This window comes from Bombus affinis, chromosome 2 (genome assembly GCF_024516045.1).
Source record: "Bombus affinis isolate iyBomAffi1 chromosome 2, iyBomAffi1.2, whole genome shotgun sequence".
Taxonomy (NCBI): Eukaryota; Metazoa; Arthropoda; class Insecta; order Hymenoptera; family Apidae; genus Bombus; species Bombus affinis.
In genome coordinates this window covers 2,527,998-2,547,247 of record NC_066345.1, presented here as the reverse complement: position 1 = coordinate 2,547,247, position 19,250 = coordinate 2,527,998, and the positions used below count along the sequence as shown (strand labels likewise).

General features: G+C 33.5%; 1 protein-coding gene and 1 long non-coding RNA gene across 12 annotated transcripts in view; one reads left to right on the top strand and one right to left on the bottom strand.

Moving 5' to 3' along the window:
• Positions 1 to 19,250, top strand: part of LOC126929011 (acetylcholine receptor subunit alpha-like) — a 406,609-nt gene that overhangs the window by 21,004 nt on the left and 366,355 nt on the right. The window contains exon 1 of one of the 11 annotated variants that reach the window (XM_050744982.1): positions 15,141 to 15,159. The exons of the other annotated variants lie outside the window; for them this stretch is intronic. Coding sequence (XP_050600939.1) covers positions 15,157 to 15,159 — 3 coding nt within the window. The 5' untranslated portion in view covers positions 15,141 to 15,156. Of the gene's footprint in view, positions 1 to 15,140; positions 15,160 to 19,250 lie in introns of those variants that run through there. 11 annotated transcript variants of the gene reach the window in all.
• LOC126913833 (uncharacterized) overlaps positions 1 to 19,250 on the bottom strand; it is a 380,764-nt gene that overhangs the window by 3,389 nt on the left and 358,125 nt on the right. The gene's annotated exons all lie outside the window — the stretch shown is intronic.

The window sequence follows — 19,250 nt, the reverse complement described above, 5'->3', positions numbered from 1 at the left end:
GGAATGACGTGTTTTGGAAATAATATTAGACAATCGTTTTAATATCATATATGTTACTTACGTTATAAATTATCTATTAGAAAGGTTTTGAATTTAAAATCGATTGGAACGACGTGCTTTGGAATTAATTTCAAGCAGTTGTTTTAATATCACTTATTTTCAATAATCTGTTTAAGAAAGATTTTGAATTAAAAATCGTCTGGAATGGATGCGTTTTGAGAATAATATTAGACAATCTTTTTAATATCATATATGTTACTTACGTTATAAATTATCTATTAGAAAGGTTTTGAATTTAAAATTGGTTGGAACAACGTGTTTTGGAATGAATTTTAGGCAATTGTTTTAACGTCAGGTATATTAAATTATCTATTAAAAAGATTTGATAGGAGTTTAAAATCGACTGGAATGATGTGTTCTAAAAGTAATTTTGTCTTTGTAATTTAACAATTGTTCTGATGTTATGTATGTTGAGTCATCTATTAAAAAGATGTATTTCCTTTCCGTCTATTTTTTGTAGTTTCATACTTTTGGTTTTGGTAAAGGTTCAATTTTAAATTTAATTATTTATAAATTAGTGTATCAACAATTAGTACTGCAATTAGCTACCTAGCTTTGTTTGTTCTAATATATATATATATGTATATATATATACACATATATATTAGAACAAACAAAGCTAGGTAGCTAATTGCAGTGCTGCACACACACGTGTGTGTGTGTGTGTGTGTGTGTACATACATATAATATAATAATAGCCATTGAATATTTGAACTTGATATTGAAGTTTCATCTTTTAATTACTTTTCTAATTCTACTGCTCTCTTCTCAGATGAATATCTCTAATAATATTACAACATACATTTTTGTCAATCTTCAGAAGCATTTTTTTGCAAGACAGTTTATTTTAAAATGTATAAAACATTGTGAAGTCGCAAATATCAAATATCTTGCTAGATTTGTTACCCAGGAGGATAAACTTTCTTGAGTAAAGCATAATTGCGTTATAATTTGCCGAGAACACGTTCTTTATTAACGTTTATTATCGATATAGAATTATGTTTCAATAGTATCATTATAAATGATACGTATATGTGTATAATTTTATAATGATATGGGTGTATATGTACGGATGCATATGCGAATACGAATGGCTATATTTATGGAAATGATCAATTAATAGAAGTGGAAATTGTGGAAACGAATAATAATGAAATTAAATATATGTAAAATTTGGACGATAAATTTTTATAATAAGATCTCCATTAACTTGTACTTACACATATAGTACAATCAAAGATGTGCTATAGTACCGTGAAAGGACAATAATCATTTGAAAGTGATGTTTATTGAGTAATAATAAATATTAATATTACCCAGATAAGTAGTAAGTGAAGCAGTAAATTATTTATGCATTTATACATTTTCTAGCAATTAACAGAAATTCTTGCTTAGTATACATGTATAGTATTCATAGCTTGCAACATCTAAAGATGTAAGAAGATGCTAATCTAAATATTTAATTTGTTATTTACATTTATCAGTCTAATGTATCGACTAAAAGTGTAGCAACTGTCAATAATATTGTCAGTGTGTCGAAGTTTTTGGTCGAAAACAGTCGCGCAGCAGTATTGGCAGTTGTCTCTATTAATAGTTTATTAACTTTAACTAGGCCAGAGTAGTTGAACTCCCGATATTTTCATCTTTGACCTCAGGATTTATAGACTCGGCGTGATTTTAAATACAGGCGTTATTTATCGGGGATCGCGTATAAAATTTGATATTATCGAGTGGCTGTGTAAATATCATGGATGCTCGGTGCTCCGCCACTTAAATTGGAATCGTTCAAGCGTTTCCTATTGGCATCGCGAATTATCTGAACTGCATTTGCTTTTGTTAAATTTCTGCCATTTGCGAATAAACTTTCCCACATGTTACAGAATATCACAGAGATCCAAAATGTTCGAATATCGCAGTAGCATTTGATTTTCAAATTTCATTGCGATTCGCGTGCGAGTAAAATAAGAAAGGCAAAACAAATGTGCCTTTTGCCATTTGCAGCAACAAATAGGAACATTTGAGTAAAGGATTTAAGAAAAAAACTTTATAAGATATATTATCCTATATTGGATAAGTGCCATAAGTCCAAGTTCTTAAAATCTTTACTGCGTCATATGTATAATATATATGTATATGTCGGGTTAGCGTTAGGTTCATGGGCGTGTAACGAATCTTCATTCGGACTAGCCATCGTTGTTGTACAATAGAGATTATATTTACTGGTATAAATATTGATTTTTACAAAGTTTGACAAATAGCCGTTGTGATTAAACACTCGAGATGTTAGTGATAATGTTCTTAGGTTCAATAACGAATCCACGGTCGACGGGATAACTCTTTGTTAAACGTAGAATATATTTTAAATCATAAAGTAACGTTTGCTCTGACGCTCGGTATAATATGCACGTAAAGGCGATGTGCAAAACTCTCCAAGGTGATCGCAAAAACAAATGACTGATGGGAATTTTCCTCTCCTTACGATCGCGTTTGTTCGTTGCATATTGACCGGGGATATCAACAAAATTCCAGCTGCCGTTGCCAGGCAGACCCACGTAGAGCTGACATTGCTCCTGCCTGGGGTTTGATGGTTAATACAACGTGTGTCTCATAATACTGGCACTTCTCTGTTAGGTAAAAACGTTCATCCTGCGACCGTGGCTACGTTCGGCGACTAGTTGTGTCACCTCGAACCCAAGCCCACCGTCACAAATCTCGGACAAACATAATAGAATTGAATCATAACAACTATTTCTAAGTTTTATCATTTAAGTACAACTATAATAAATAGTCTAGACTAAAGTATTGGGGATCTTCCCAAAAATTCCAAAAGAAAGGCCCCGATGTCCCCTCATCTCCGACATATATATATTTAGCAATATTGTATTAAATGGTAATATACAACATATAATTAAATAGATTAATAATATTATTATATTATAATTGATTGTAATAAAGATAATTCTGTAAATGGAGAAAGAAAAATACACCTAATTAAATAATTATTCTTGAACACGTAACAAATTAATCCGTATAAAGTTTTACATAATTAAATAATTCGATAATACTATATAATTCATAAATATGTACAGTTTAATACAAATTTCTTTCTAATAAGAAGTATCGTAATTTTCAAAACTATCTTGTTTGTATATTAATATATTTATTTCGGTAACAATCTTGATGTAAATACAAGATCCATTAATTGGATTAAATATACACATAGACGTAGATACGATACGATGAAATAGAATTTATGCATTGCATAATATCCCGTATTCCTAATTATGTTAATTGATTTCATAAAAATATTACGGAACGTACTAAGCTGCATCCTCTTTACAAGCGAACATTATTTACATTAGAATCTCGATTTAAACGCATATCATTTGCAGAAACAAATTTAATATAGAAAGTATAATGAGGAGTTGCAACCGAAGTTGACTAATTAAACGTTACGAAACGGGATCACGGTTAATGCAGTTTCGTAGCGCAGCAATTCGAATGAAAGCTTAGAAAGATATGAAAGGAGAAAAAAAAAGTTCGATTGTACCGCCTACGTGCACAAGGGGATAACCAGGAAACGAAAGAGGAAAAATAATCTGGGAGAACAATGACTGCCTGTACGTGGAACAAACGAGCAGCCGGCATGCAAACAGAAAAGTCGTCTGACAAATACAGTCAAGCGACCACTTAACCTGCTCCTCGTCTGCTTCGCCTTTGGTTTGTGGCGGGCCATTAAAATATTATTAAATATTAATAAAACACTGTTACTCCAGCGAATACGACGCTTGACAATTTAAAAAAATCATTTCCGCTTACAACGAGTGACTTTATTCCCCATTAAAAACACGAAACATCGTACAAACAATATTACTTATTGCATTGTCGATCGTTTTAAACATCTACATCTTGCAAAACATCCTTCTGGAGAATATCGTTACCGCGATGCTCGCATTTATTTAACAACGAAAAGAGAAATCGTCACGAATTACTTTTATTTACAACGTGAACTTTTGAACAGGTTTCTAACTAACTTCTCTCTCGTTAAATTCCAATTGTACTAAAAAAGAAAAATAAACAGTGGCCGATTATATTTAATACTGGCCGATTATATTTAATAAAATTACGATACTTCTTATTTGTGAATATATGTCTGGAACAATTTCGTGTAACAGTTTTAGTATATGGTGAATTAATCGCGTTGAACTCTATGAACTTGTAAGGAATACCTGCTACATAGTGAAGATAAAAGTGAAAGTGCTGACGCGCCAGAAGGGATGGGAAATCATCACGAGTTATCGGACCCAAGGACACGTCCGTGACCCTTTCGGAGAAAGGGTTCCTGACAAGGCGAACACGACCATATTTGATCGTGGACGAGTGGAAAAACGTGTGTGTGATGAGAGGACAGAAAATCTTAAAAAGGAACACCTTGGCAGAAAAAGAAAGAGTCATCGTTAGTTGTTAATTGTCATGAATTGTGAGTTGTCGTTAGTCGTTACGAGTTGTCTAGTTGTATTGATTTAGTTGCTCTAGTCGTATTTTATTACTTTATTAAGAAACAGTTTTAGTTAATTAGTTATAGCTTCTCTGTTCTATCGTTTGTAAATAAATATATATATATAAAATAAAATCGTTTTGTATAGTATTATAAAATGGCTTTCGAGAATGTTTCGAAAATATCAAAAGGTATAACAGTGACAAGTTATATTAATTGGAAAAGAGTACATATATATATCGATGAGAGATTGTAACAGCGAGTATACATACGTGAATTTTATTTCAATTTTTGAAAGTTGTGTGCGTGGTACTCCTCGTACACTCATATTATCATTAACGAAACAAAAGGTACATCTAGCAATATGCTTTAGCACCTCTTCGTTCGCTAAACTTGACATGACAATCCTGTTGTTTAATTTTACATCATAATACTTGTAAATACTTTATAAATGTTTGCATCATTTGCAATGCTATCGCTATGAGTATCTTCTTTTTAACGAAATTTCGAATCGTGGAATATCGAAGTATCTGTTACAGTATATGATAATTTTATGTATCATGGTTAAGATTATAGCAACGTCAAATATTTGCAATTGGATTAATTGCAGATCCTATTATTTTAATTGAGTAAAAATCATTTTATGGAGTGTTAGACTTTCACTGCCGGCACTTGTTGTTATTATTTGTTTCCATCTGAAGTTTCTCTTCCACAGATATAGTTTGACATTTATATATTTATATAATGTGATATATAGTTTATACAATATGGATATAATTTTCCGATAAATATTGTGGTTTGCTACTGTAAATAATTAGTTCAATTTAATCAAATAATTATTTTATTCAATTAAATGATCAGTTAAATTTACAACAATTTAATCAGAGTGAAATATCTGTCAGAATTTCTGAAATCATAAGCGACTAGTTACAAGAATAAATCGTAGCTGGCAAACGTATTGCAATTAACAGAATTACAAATATAAGTAAGGGCCCGCCTTTGACTGTAATTAAATCTCTTCTGTTGCGCCCAACAATAGAATTATCTTAATTTCCAAATCAATAGATTACATGGTCGAACTTAAATATACAGTTCGTGGTGCGATAATTAGTAGCCGTACTTTGTTTCATTAAAATCGGTAGAAGACAAGTACTACTTCATCGCAACCGGAGCCTGATGGCTACGTCCACTTTAACGATCCAGCCAAACTCACGTTAATTAGTCGAGATTCACATCGCATGCTCTGGCATTCAAGAACCCTTAAAGGAGTGATCGCTTGTCAAGAACTATTTTCGAAGCTGTGGAATGCTTGTAATCAAACCTTTCGTACATGTGTACACAACTATTCTGTCCACCACTTTTCTACCAGTTCTTGCTTTGTTTGTTTTTTTTTTTTTTTAGTAGTAGTTTATGGATATATTTAGTATAATTTGGTTTTCGGTAAATAAAAGTAGTTAATAATATTTATGTAAGTTTACGTAATTACACAAATATATGCGGGTTTCGAAATTTTAAATGATTTATTTATTTATGGTTTATTTACAATCAAAGGTTTGTATCGTCGATTAACTTGAGTTGATCCATATGTCGATACGAAAACAAGAAGTCCTTTCCTTCTTAATTGTGTTTTCTGGTTCCTTGATTAAATTCAATCTCAGGTTGTAATACAGATTACCATAGCTTTTTAAACATTCATTATTTACATTATTTGTTCATTGAATAATTATAGATTCATAATTACATAATAATTTTGATAAATATTGCTCGTAAACAAACCGTGAACTTTTATGTAAATTCATACTTTTATAAACACGGCTATAGAAATGAGATCTCTTTTACTCGCGAAATATCGTTGCAAAAGCTTCTTTAATTTAGATATTTAACGCGCTTTTGCATATTGTACTGCATATTATGTTCATTTCCACATCCGTAAATTTTCCATAAATACATAAATTTCCGCAATCTATTAACAAATAATTGAGCGTTACAACGACGTCAGTAGCACAGAGTATAATGTATATTTTTTAAATCAATTTTAACATCGAAAGGATTGTTTATTAGAGGGGAACGCAGTTAACGACGTTGCTCTTTCGCTAAGAAGAAAACAAATACCTTTCGTCCTATTTTATCAATTAATTACAGATAGTTTTCCCTAACGCGATGGCATTCTAAGCATTCCTAATGGACAATCACCACGTAAATTCTATCGGGAGTTCAGAGCGTTAACTTGGCTTGTTTATTTTTTGTGCCGTGAACGAGAAAACAAGGTAACCTAGGCGAATAAGGATGTCTCGTCAAAGTTAAATTGTTCTTGACGTATCCGAAATCTGTTCGGAAGATAATGCGGCTTTACCATAGATTTACTATAACGCGTAATGAATACGGAAAAGTAGGGTCTTATCTGAGTGTTCACCGATCGGAAAGAAAAATGAATTCAACGTTGACTGTGTTATTAAAGAACGTAGGTTGAAGCGAAATAACAATAAGGATCTAAATGTTTGATATTTTATCTTAATCTATTCTAATCACCTTAATTGTTTCCTTAAAAAGTACATATTCGTTAATAGAATTCTGCATATACCAGATGTCCCACGTCTCAACCGACAAGCTTTGTCAACGTGTTTGGGAATTTATTTTGAGCAAAAGATGTTACGTACAGTATGAGTCGTTAATAATCGTTTATTTCAAACTATATTTTTACGCTGATTTACACTAGTGTACGTTGGTTTACACAAACTTTCCGAAATGTTTGATCGATACAAAACAAACATTACGTAAACGAACGTACAGCTCGTTTCAACGAGTGCGAGAATAATGTGCTAACTCGACAACGAAGACGAATGGACCAATATTTTTAGCTGAAGATGACCTCCAAACATGTTGGCAAAGTATGTCGGTTGACATTTTGGACATCCTCTATGACGATAATATAATTTTAAATTATGATATTTAATAATCCTTTATAAGCCAACTTATCGTACACGCAAATTCTGTCAGATATCCAGATGTGTCCAAAATAAAGTTCATGCTCTATCTTGCTGAAAAATTAATTACCACGGAGCATCAACGAGCTCATAGAGTATCGCACGAAAAATTGAAATATGAGGACATTATTTATCTCTACGCGTATATTTTACGTGACAGATTCACAAAATTATTGGGACAACCTGTATATGTACAGACGTATAAAGTATCCCTATTCCTTGACGTATCATCATTTTGCATAAAAAAATATTCTTTTACAAATATCGTAAATACTGTTCTAAATCTTTGACGTGATATTACGTGATATTCTGTAGAGAAGTCAGAACAGCTATTACTAGCGTATAACAATCTAAAAGCTCGCTAGATGCTTGGTCGTTGTCTAGAGTAGGATACGTTAGAACTGCACCGAAGACTCATCGCAACCAAATTGCCTCTGAAACGTCTCACACGACGCAACGAGATAACCCCGTATCGTGGCGTAGCACTCTGCGCCATTTACCGTACGAGACAACGAAGCCGAGCATGTTGTATTAGCAATGTGATGGAAGAATACGCGGTGTTCACTTGCTGATGCAGATACTTGACGCTTAAATCGTGTTAGGAAATGATTTATACACCAGCGTGCAAAAATAAAGGATCACTAAATTTTCGATGCAAAATTGTCGATATTTAAACAGTTACAGTATACATTTCTCAAGCTTAAATGCACCAAGCACACGTAATATACACAAGGTACATGTCCAACTTCTTCCTGGCATATTTTTTCCTGCATTCGAAGTTCGATAAAGCGGCAATGAAAAGTCGCACATAAAGTTTTGAGAGATCATCTGTAAAGGAGAGACTTCAATCTTTAAACTCATTGTGCTTTTAGTCATAAGAAACATTTCCAATGTCCGTAGAGCCGTTTGGATTTGTATAATCTTCGAGAAGAAGAAGCATCTTTGCTTTTATTCCTGCTTACTGTAGAAACACCTGTTTATGAAAAGATTGTAGCTGCACATCAGTCAACGGAAGATTCGATTCGCGAGTGACTTATATTGTTGCGCCTTGGAGTGTCAACATTGTTTTGGTTTGTTAGGTCCAAAGGTAAACGACTTCCGGACAAAATATTATCGCCGTTATTTGTAATCGTCAACCGGAGTTACATTTCAAGTTTTTACAATACCATCGATCGATACAAATAGACGAACATGTTCTCTAGGACAAACAGTATAGCGAATCATTATAGTGAGTCACACAGTCGAATAGGGAGCGTAGTGTTGAACAGTAGCATTGAGCGAGTGATGATTACGCTGTCGGGATACACTGTCTCTGTACTTGTATTTAAAGTGATTTTAATATACACTGACTATTACAATTTTATCACTCGTCTCTTGAATAAACCAACCAACACGTATAATAATTCACCTCAAGATGAACTGAGGATTGCGAAAGTTAAAGCTTCACGCTTTAAAACGAACCACATCTTTCAATGAAGCTATAGCAGTTTAAACATCGAAAATTATCATCGATAATTTAATCATTATTCACTTTTACGTGTCAATGTAGCACGTATTATTTTACTGTTTGATATACGTAAGAAATATACCGAAGCAATGTGTATATGTATGTTGAATTAGTTTTTAATTTTACTAATATTAACTTGAGGTTTCTGATTGTCAAACGCTTCAATTTGGAGCAATTCAATATAAAATATATTTTTTTCTCAGAAGTATATAGCAAGAACGTGAACTCTTGCAGAAATGAAACTCAGAATTAATAAAAAAAAAAAAATGATTTTCAAAATATCTAGATACGATCGTTGATAACGCGTTTCGAATAAGATTTATGACACGAACGATGTTATCTGATGAGCAGAAATTTTATCGATAGCACAGGTGGAAAGGAATTATTTGATGTTTTATCGATAGCACTGGTATTCCAATATTAAACACGAAGTTCATATCTGAATTCTTTCTCAAACAAATGTAATAATGTCAATTTAAGAAATGCAGTTGTTCCCCTTTCATCCGCAATAACGCAAGTTCATTTGGATTTAATTGCACAAGAGATGTGTATCATAAAAGAAAGCAAACGTCACTTGGGTTAAGGATGTTACTGTTTTAGATGGTTTCAAGTAGTTTCATGTTACAAATAAGGATGCTCGAGACATGTTTGAGTCTAGCAAAGAATCCGACTGTTTTCTCAATAAATGAACAGTTTTTTTTTTGTTTGTTTGTTTATGAAAGGGATTTGGAGTGTACGAAAAGCGAGAGGATTTTTTCATTTCGCGAAAGTAATGGATCCAGAAGCCAAATGCTTTACATTTCAAACTAACGTGATGGAAACATCGTAACGTATTTCTACAACGAAATGGATCACCTTACTTAAAAGGAATTGTCATCAGCCGCGCTGCTTTCCTGCAATATCAAGATTTTTTACTTTCGCAAGATATTTGTCATAACCGATATTACAGTACACGAGGCAGAAGATATTTATTACAGCCATTATTGCAACAGGCATAAGTAGATAATATATTACACTTGCACCTTGTTTCTGCCTAATATGCATCTAACAAAGCTAAAATAATTTTCTACCGTGCTACCCGATATAACGTTTCACCGGAGGCTCAATTAATCATCCTTCTCATCAAAATTCGATCCGCTTCCTTTACACTGTGAAATAACGATAACAAAGCTGGAGCCAGCCTGGATATTGTAATTTGGAAAATATCGCTGATCTTCGGGTGAAAGCTAGAGGTATTATATGCCGGCAAAACTTACGATTACTTCGATCTTTTTCCGTTAGGCACACAGAGTCGCGAAGACAGAGGGAAAAGACAGGAAAAATAAAAAGAAAGAAACGAATGTTCGCGGTACGAGTGACGAGGAGGTGAGAGAGTCGTTACGCGAGTAGCCTATTTGAGAAAATATCGACGAGCACAGAAGGAGAAAAGAAATGGGCTCGTGAGAGGAGTAGGAGAGAGACTGGAGATAGAAACAGCAGCGGGAACGCTGTCTAACTGAGAATCGATAGAAATTTCCAGTGTGCGCGTCGCGAGCCGCGATATCCATTTCTCTGAACAAATGGCCCAGTATCGTAATCTTTTTCAAGTGTTCGCCTCTTATTCTCTCGTTATTTTTCGATATCCGACTGCCCCGGAAGTTTGACCTGAATCGGAGACAGGCAGGCAAATAGAAATAGATCCTCCCACGAAGCCTGGGTGGTTGAAATTCCAACGTGTAAATGCTTTCGCTATGTTCTATATATGAAACGTATTTATAATGCCGAGACCTTAAATATACTTTCTGTTGCGGTGTACGTTTTGGTTACTTTCACTAGCCTCTGTCTATCCAAGTAGGTACCTTGGCGTGAAATATAAATTTGTTCAACGATTCGATTAATTTCCCGATGTGATATTTCTTATTACAGACGATCATTTTCCAGACAGATCTTATCGAGAAACGTGAAACGACAACGGTATATTGAGTTTCTTTTCTTGCCTAGAATTCTTCGCGATATTAACAGGGATACACACGTGTTTATGTATCACAAATTCATCTTGTTTTGGAATAACATACAAAATATTAATATAATATTATTATACTCTGTTATTGTTTTATATTATATTAATATTAATATAATATCAGTATAAATACCGCAAAATATTGATATAATAATGTATTATATGTATTATATATATAAAATATATATTAATGTATATTGTTATTATTATTATATATATAATGTAATATATATTAACATAATAACGTATATTAGTATTTCAATATATGAAGGTTTCAAAATAATTGCAGTAAAATATCTGATAGATGTTACTCTAGTAAAGTAAGAATTTGCAACGTTTAGTGAAATTGGTTATAAAATGTTGTGAGATAATAGCTAGGTTAATTTTTACATTAATAGATTACTTAAGAGATTAGTTAATTTGTAAGGGGATATGTATATAAATAATATATCAGAAGGTTATACGGCTGAGATAACAGTTACATAGTTTGATAAAAGGAGTGTGTGAATAATATCTATCAGAAGGATGTACGTGGAGAGTGCAAGGTAAAGAAGAATAAAAATTGTAAACCGAGTGCTATTTCACGACCGGCAGGCTGAAATATAAGCTACTATTATTGTTATAAAAAGATGTGAAAATAATGGAGTTTATCATAGCTTCCCATATAGAGCAACATTTTCACATTTTCTTGATTGCAAGGTCATCAACGATGATATTGGGTCTGGATGGGATATATCTTCAAGTAGATATATATTTGTCTCTTCAATATAGTTTATTCTGTCTCCTACGTGGTTCTCTAATGTCAAAGCTGTGTTCGGTTTTGCGTTTTATTTCTGCCTTTGTGCTTTTTACATTCATTCTATGCGCATCCGAAAATGATACCAGCACAATACATAAGCCTCTAAAGAAAAAAAATGTTCGCACACGTTGTGTTCGTTTTATAGAACGTGGTTAATTCGCTGGAATTTTATCTCATTAGTATTTAGTAATGGTTATAGGAATCTACAAGATCATACTTTGCTAGGAAGCCACTGCAGATTCGATTCTCGTTTTAGCGAAGTGATTAATGGCAATGCAGTACAGACAATAGTGGAAGTACGTACTTAACTACAGAGGATTTTTCGTTGCAGGAATTGCGGAACGTCTTTCTGCTTCCTTCTCCCAATGGTTATCTGTTCCGTAATTGCGACAATTTAATTAATCAGCGCGAGCAAGATAGATAACAGGTAAAATCGAATGGACGATCAGCGTGATGAACGAGTATGGCCGACAACTGCCTTAGTCCGTAAATGATTAATTTTATGGATTAGCGAGAAGTATTGGAAACGAAGCATTACACGTGGAAATAGGATTTAAGGCGAGCTGCTTAGCTTTACGCCCGAATTTTCATTCAATCATCGCGTTAATTCCAACGTTTTATAAACGGAAAATTGTCTGTCTTAAAGATAGTTACAGAATCAAATATTGCACGCTTTTGTTCAGAAAAATGAATTAAGCTGCATAGTTTTCGATGAGAAGTATTTTAGATAAAGTATTGACGTTAGACAGATATGAAATTTTCTAATTGTTCTAATTAAAATGTAGCAACTTTTGCCTACTTTTAACGAATAAATGATAAACATTAAATCCTGTTTTTCTCTATGCAAAATTTAACTTCTATAATAGAATCTTTCAGTAGAAAACAAGCAAACAGCTTTAAAGCGTAAAAGTACAAAGTTTGCGAATGTGTGATATGGTAATACGCAGGATGCCTCGTTTGAAAAGAGCCTGTCGCTGCTATGATGATATCCAACAGTAAACGATTCTGTCCATTATCTCATCTACAAACGAAACAATTAATTTAACAACGAATTATTTTTTATATTTTCTTACCTTTCGGAGACATTGTAATAATTGAAATAGGCTTTAATCGGCATAGAACATTTGCAAAAGCAAATTTCATAAATTTCGAGTTCCTTAATCTCTTCAATTTTGTATTGGTACATAAATCGTGATTTATTAGTCATTAATTTATTAATCACGGCTGTAGAAAGTGCGTGGAAATTTTGCAAGTATTAATTACAAATAGTTCTACAATTATCGATGTTTACATGCAGTAAGTGTACGTTTTCTCCTTTCACAATTGCGATTCATATCGATATATTTATGTTCATACATGTATAATAGTATGACCTTGAATTTCCTAATGTTAAGACAGTGGAACTAAAACTTTAACACTAACGTTACCAGGCCTAGTCAAATGACTGTTTTCAAAATTTAATTTAAGATTGTACATTCATTGTTATTTCGTTCGTTCATCTAATTTTCTGTAAATTCGTATATTATTTGATTAATCAATTTTTCAATTTTTGTTGATATAAGAATTTGCATAAAGTTAGACGAAAAAAGAGATAACAATGAATGTACGATCTTAAATTAAATTTTAACATCAGTCATATGACCGAGCCTGGTGAAGTTGGCGTTAAAACTTCTCACGAAATTTCCTTGAAGCTTCCGACGAAAGTGAAAAATTGTAATTCTCATTAAACGTACTTGTAATGCAAATACGAGCAACATTTCGGACAAAACTGCATCCAGAAAATCATTGAAAGGTCAAACTACATTCCTTACGAAGTTTGGACTTTGACCATAAGCGGAAGTCGTGTTAATTTTTAAATAAATAAATAAATATTTATCGATATCCCAATGCATTGTATTGGAAACTTGAACAATTTTGCATATTATCACAGTCAGAGATGACTAAAAGATGAATAATTAGTCTGGTTCATGCGCGACACTTAATGTCTGATATCCTTTTAAGGGAAAAGATACTGATATTTCAACGCGAAATTAAAATTAGAAGCTAGTGCTAGATACGCGGGATTATACAAATTATGCTTAAGAAACGGTTTTGAAAGTTCTCCTACCTCAGAGTGAATATTTTGGACGGCTTAGTCGCAAGTTTTAAACACTCGTCTTCTTCGCGTTTTTGATAGTCGCGAGACAGCCAGGAAAGAGCAGAAGAAAAAAAGTGTGGAGAGAGATGAAATGTTCGCGTTTAAAGCCGCAGCCATAACGCGTGAAATCCCTTCTTTTTCCTTTCCTGCTTATTATACGCGTCCCCTTTTTCAGTATTTTCTTCGTGCACTGCGCAAAAATAAATTCCAAAGTTAGTTCTATGCTTTACTATATACACTTTTCTGTTCTACGTACATTCAATGTAACTTTTCTACTACTTTTTGTGTAAATGTTCCAGTTACAACAAAGTTTCACTTTGTGCATGGTGGCAAGATGACTTTGTTCCTCCAATTTATTAAGGAAACGTCAAATACTTTTAATTCGGTTAGTTTGAGAAGAAATTATGGAGATGTTAACAAAATACATAGTTCTGCATGAAAATGTAAAATGCAATAACCTCGAGCTGTTCTTTAACAATTAAAAGCACGATTAAAGAATTCTAAATGAATATGCATGTGTAGATTTATACTGACTTTCCACGTTCCTATTTTTATTAATGCAGTTTAAATGCCAATAAAAAGATTATTTTGCGATATATCGGGCATTATACATTATTAAACAAAGTTATAATTTATAATACATTATTTTCGTAAATTGCATTAAATTACCTTGCAACATCTTTCTCCGTAAAACTCTTAAAAGCTCTTTCAATCTCTGTTTCCTTTTTGCACATCTTTCCTAAGACAGTCAATTAATTTCTGAACATTTTCTGAAATTGCAATGGTCTGGCGAATAACTTTCGTGTGTTCGTTAAACAAATTTTGTCTCCTGCAAGCGTAACCACGTTATTTCGAAACTAGCTACCATTCTCTGTTCTTAGTTCCAGTATGCCATTTCACGTTCTAAAGATATAACTGATAAAACAATAAAATTTAACTGTAGAAGAAAGAAAAAAAAAATAGCGTCGAATTTTCTGTTCAAATAAATCGAAGCCTTCGAATATATTAGAAATATATCTAATATATTAAAATGTATTAAAATATTTCCGAATATTATTCGTGAAATCTTTTCATATATTCCGTAAATTTCGTTATGCTTTATTTAAGCTTAATTATTTCTCTCTGCAAACTTTCTTCCAGATGTTACACGGCACTGGAAAACCACAGTTAGTATGGTAAGAACATAATGGCACGTATTAAAATTCACTACCGCCTTGGCTAAGCTGTACTACATTGCAGCTAACAGGCTGTGTAACACGTAAAGTTTAACATTTCAGACGTGTCTGCATTACGCTTGGATGTGCTTCATTCGCGGATGTTATATTTTTTATTCGATTCTACTTCACGAATTTCTGTAATAACTACACACACACACACACACACACACACAGAGAAAGAGAGAGAGAGAGAGAGAGAGAGAGAGTGAGGGAGAGGGAGGACTCGTTTTATCACGTTTTATTTTAACGTAGTATGAAAGTTAGAGTTTAAAAATATTCCGAGCCGGCTGTTGATCTTAAATCATAAACCACATAATTAAAATATTATGTTTTCCTATTCGGATGCATTCTTTATTTCATGGAGCAAAAAGCGTAAAAAATATAAAAGAGTGGAAAAATGTGGACGTATATGATTGTCCCAGTTCGTATAAGATGTATACTTTGTTATATGTTTACATGTTGGATAATTGAAGGCCATTGATGAAAACGCGATAAATCGCATTTTTCATCTCTTATAGGAAAGTAATTTGCAAATTCGAAATTAATCAACCAATTCTACGTGAAATCTAATTTTCCGTTCGATTTTTGGTTTACGTTTGAAGTATGTGACTTGTCACATTTCTGGACGTTTTAGAATTAATATAAATTAACGTAATCCTATACAAGATCCTCCTGAGCATTTAAAAAATACAAATAACATTAATCACGCAGACTAATTATTAAATTAATTAAGTCAAACTGGCACAATGATCAAACAAAATTCTTTATTTGTCTTTTAACCTTTTAATCGCCATAAAGGTTAACAAATCAAAAAGCAAAATGAATTTACAGGGCAGATCCTAAAATTGAACTTGCCAAAAGAAAAGCCAACGTACTTACAACACGACCGAAACTCACGAAAAATCACGAATTTTTATCATCGTATCTCATCATCGTGAAAGTTGAGAATCTAGAATGATGCACTTATTATACGTATTTTTCCATTATGCTCTATAATTAGAGATAAAAGCATCGTACGGCCTTGAATTGTTTCATTCACGTAGCATTTGACGTCGACGCGAGCGGATGTCGCAGCGACAATCTACAGCCGCAAGCGACACTTATAAGAAAATTGTTCGCATGATAGCGTTAAACATTAATGGTTCGAAGGTTATCCGTTGACTTCTCGCACAATTGAAAAGTTGCTCAGGGTCGGTTTTGAAGTGGGCTGCTGTGTCGTTCGAGAAAATGAAGCCGAAGAACAAAGCACACTGATTACTAGCGTGGTCAAAAGACAATGCAATGTAATGGGAATGGTTGGAACAATACCGGAGAGACTGAACTATCACAAGGCGAGTGCCTATCAACATGTACTTCGATGAAGTGCGCATACTGACAGAAGAAACGCGCGGGCAACAGATAAATACGCCCCCTTGCTGCGCTGAATACCTTCCGGGAATGTACAATTTTTCGAGCCGTGGCTATCGCTTCGTCTTTTCTCGTTCGTAACGAGAATGAGACGAAGATCGGCGTTAATAGCGAGCCTCTACAGAATCATTAAGAATTTTCTCTGCTCTTCAAGATGGGAACAAGTCACAATCTCGAGAATCAAAACAAATTGTACGAAATTAATCTAGTCATGTCTCTTGCAGAATTCCGATTTATTCTAGTTCCGATCTTGTTCTGATATGTGATGAGTGCAGCACAAAAATCATCGTCGATCATCTCGTCATATGGTGTGACAAATTTCTGCAATAGGGAAAATTAGAATGTGTTATTTCCAGTAAATTTTGCTCTGATTGACCTGTTATCTGCTACAGTCCTTTTATTATACAATTATTATATAATATTTTCAATTATATATTTCTAGAATATTTTACACATTTTTTGGACAATGCAATTATTATCGAACAATTTGCCAACTTTAGTGTTGGAATTTGTGGTGTTAATAACAGATTTCTTAGTTTTCAATGTAATAGCTCTGAATGTTCTTCTGTTAGTGTGATATTTAACGTTGAGAATATCATGCAAGTAGCTTTTGTTACTAATGTATATACGTGTATAATATTAAAATTTTTGTACATATTTTCATGGTTAATGTAATCAGTTTTTTGTAAAATATGTCTCAAGTTTCAAGCAACAGATAAATACGCCCCCTTGCTGTGCTGAATACCTTCCGAGACTATACAATTTTTCTGTCCCATTTCGTTTTTCCAAGATGGAAAGAGTTGTATATTTCACAACGTGATTTGTATCTTGTTGGCTCCCCGCAATGGGTTAATTGGTATACTCTACTTGTTCTAAAATATTTTAACGTAACATGTCTTAAAGAGTAAAACGATAAGAATAACGGAAGATGGAGCACGAAATTTAATGGAAATATACTTTTTAAATATTTAAGCATGAAATCTCTTAGGATATTTGAAGTTTTTTGAAGGATATTTTTTTAAGGATATTTTTAGGATGTTTCGTTCAGATATTTTTAATTGGAGAAGGAATTTATTTTCTTAGATATAAATAAACGCGATGCACATTTCAGAAGAGTAATACAGCTAATTATGGAATAATAAATTATATTAAAAATCTCGAAATCTATCACAGGAATTGATAGATTACTTTACTATGCTGGCTGCTGTATTAACTAATTCATAGTTCATTAATGCTGAACCAATCAACAGATTAACGTAAATTCACTTCTATTTTAAACCTCATACACTGATATGTTTTGTTTTTATTTTGATATCTTTAGAATTCGTTCTAACTTGCAAAACAATGTTCCTGTACAATCTTTGCGCCACTCACAGTTATATCGCATTTTGAATAGACCAAAGAGATATAATTTAGATCAGATAGTAGATAGATCTTTAATTATAAGGAACTTTTCTCAAATAAAGTTAGAGTACCTCAAATTTCAAGATAGGATAGCCCTGTTGGGCTGAGTGCCGGGGACAACAGCACCAAGTCTAATCAAATAATTACTTTCTTCGAGTATCACCAATGTAAATATTTGTATCTGTGTAAAAATTAGTTAATTGAAATATGCTAGTGTATTATTATAATATTATATTATTTCATATAAGAATTAACATAATTCTCCAACTAAATATTAGTGATATATAGGATTGTAATCCCTTTAATACATGCATTTAATTGTTTAATTATTTCTCTGAATAAGAAACTTTATATTGAATATATATTTGTCGGAGAGCCAGTAGGATTGGAGGTGTGGGCAGGTAACAAATCTTCACCAGTAGTAGCCATTGTCAAGGTATGATCCAGAGTTTATTGACACAAGTATGGAGATGTGAGGTTTGACAAATAAACTGCGGCGGTTAGGTACTCGCGATGCGAATGACGATAGTCTTAGGTCCGATAACAAATCCGCGGTCAACGGGACTCTTTTACTCTTTACTCGTCGGCAACGCCTAGGTGGTACTCTCAGTTAGCACGCGAAGTAAGCACTCTGTCGAAATGATACCTTAGTCGATGAAATCGTACTCGAAGCTCTCACGGTGACGTTGTTTAGGAAAAAAACTGCTCCACTCTCTAGCGGCAGCTACTCCACGTCCGCAGCAGCTACGTCGGAATGGGGTTTGAATACTTCAGACAAGTATTTGGCAAATAGGTTGGATTTTTCTATAGGGCTACGCGCCCATCCACCTTGCGGGCGGCGGATTGGAGGTATTATTTGTGGGGGGCGCGTGAGTTTCCAGGAGGCCTTCCATAGTGAGTAGTTGGAGTCGGCTGTGGGGGACAAACTGGCAAGATATTTGTGAAAACAGTCATTATTGTAGTTTTTTATGGTTTTGGATAGTTTTCTAGTTGCGTTGTTTAGTTTGCGTTTGTCCTCCGGTGTTCTATGGGTCTGCCATATCCTTCTTAGTCTACGTTTTTCTGCTATTTTTTTTAATATGTACTGGGGGTATTCGTGATTGCTGATAGACGTTTTTGCCGGTGTGGAGAAGCGGATAGCGTTTATTATGCTCGTGTTTAGGTATTCCGTGGCTGCTTCGATTTCTTCATTGGTTTTTAGTGAAGTTGAGGCTGAAGTTGTGTGTGTAAAGACTTCT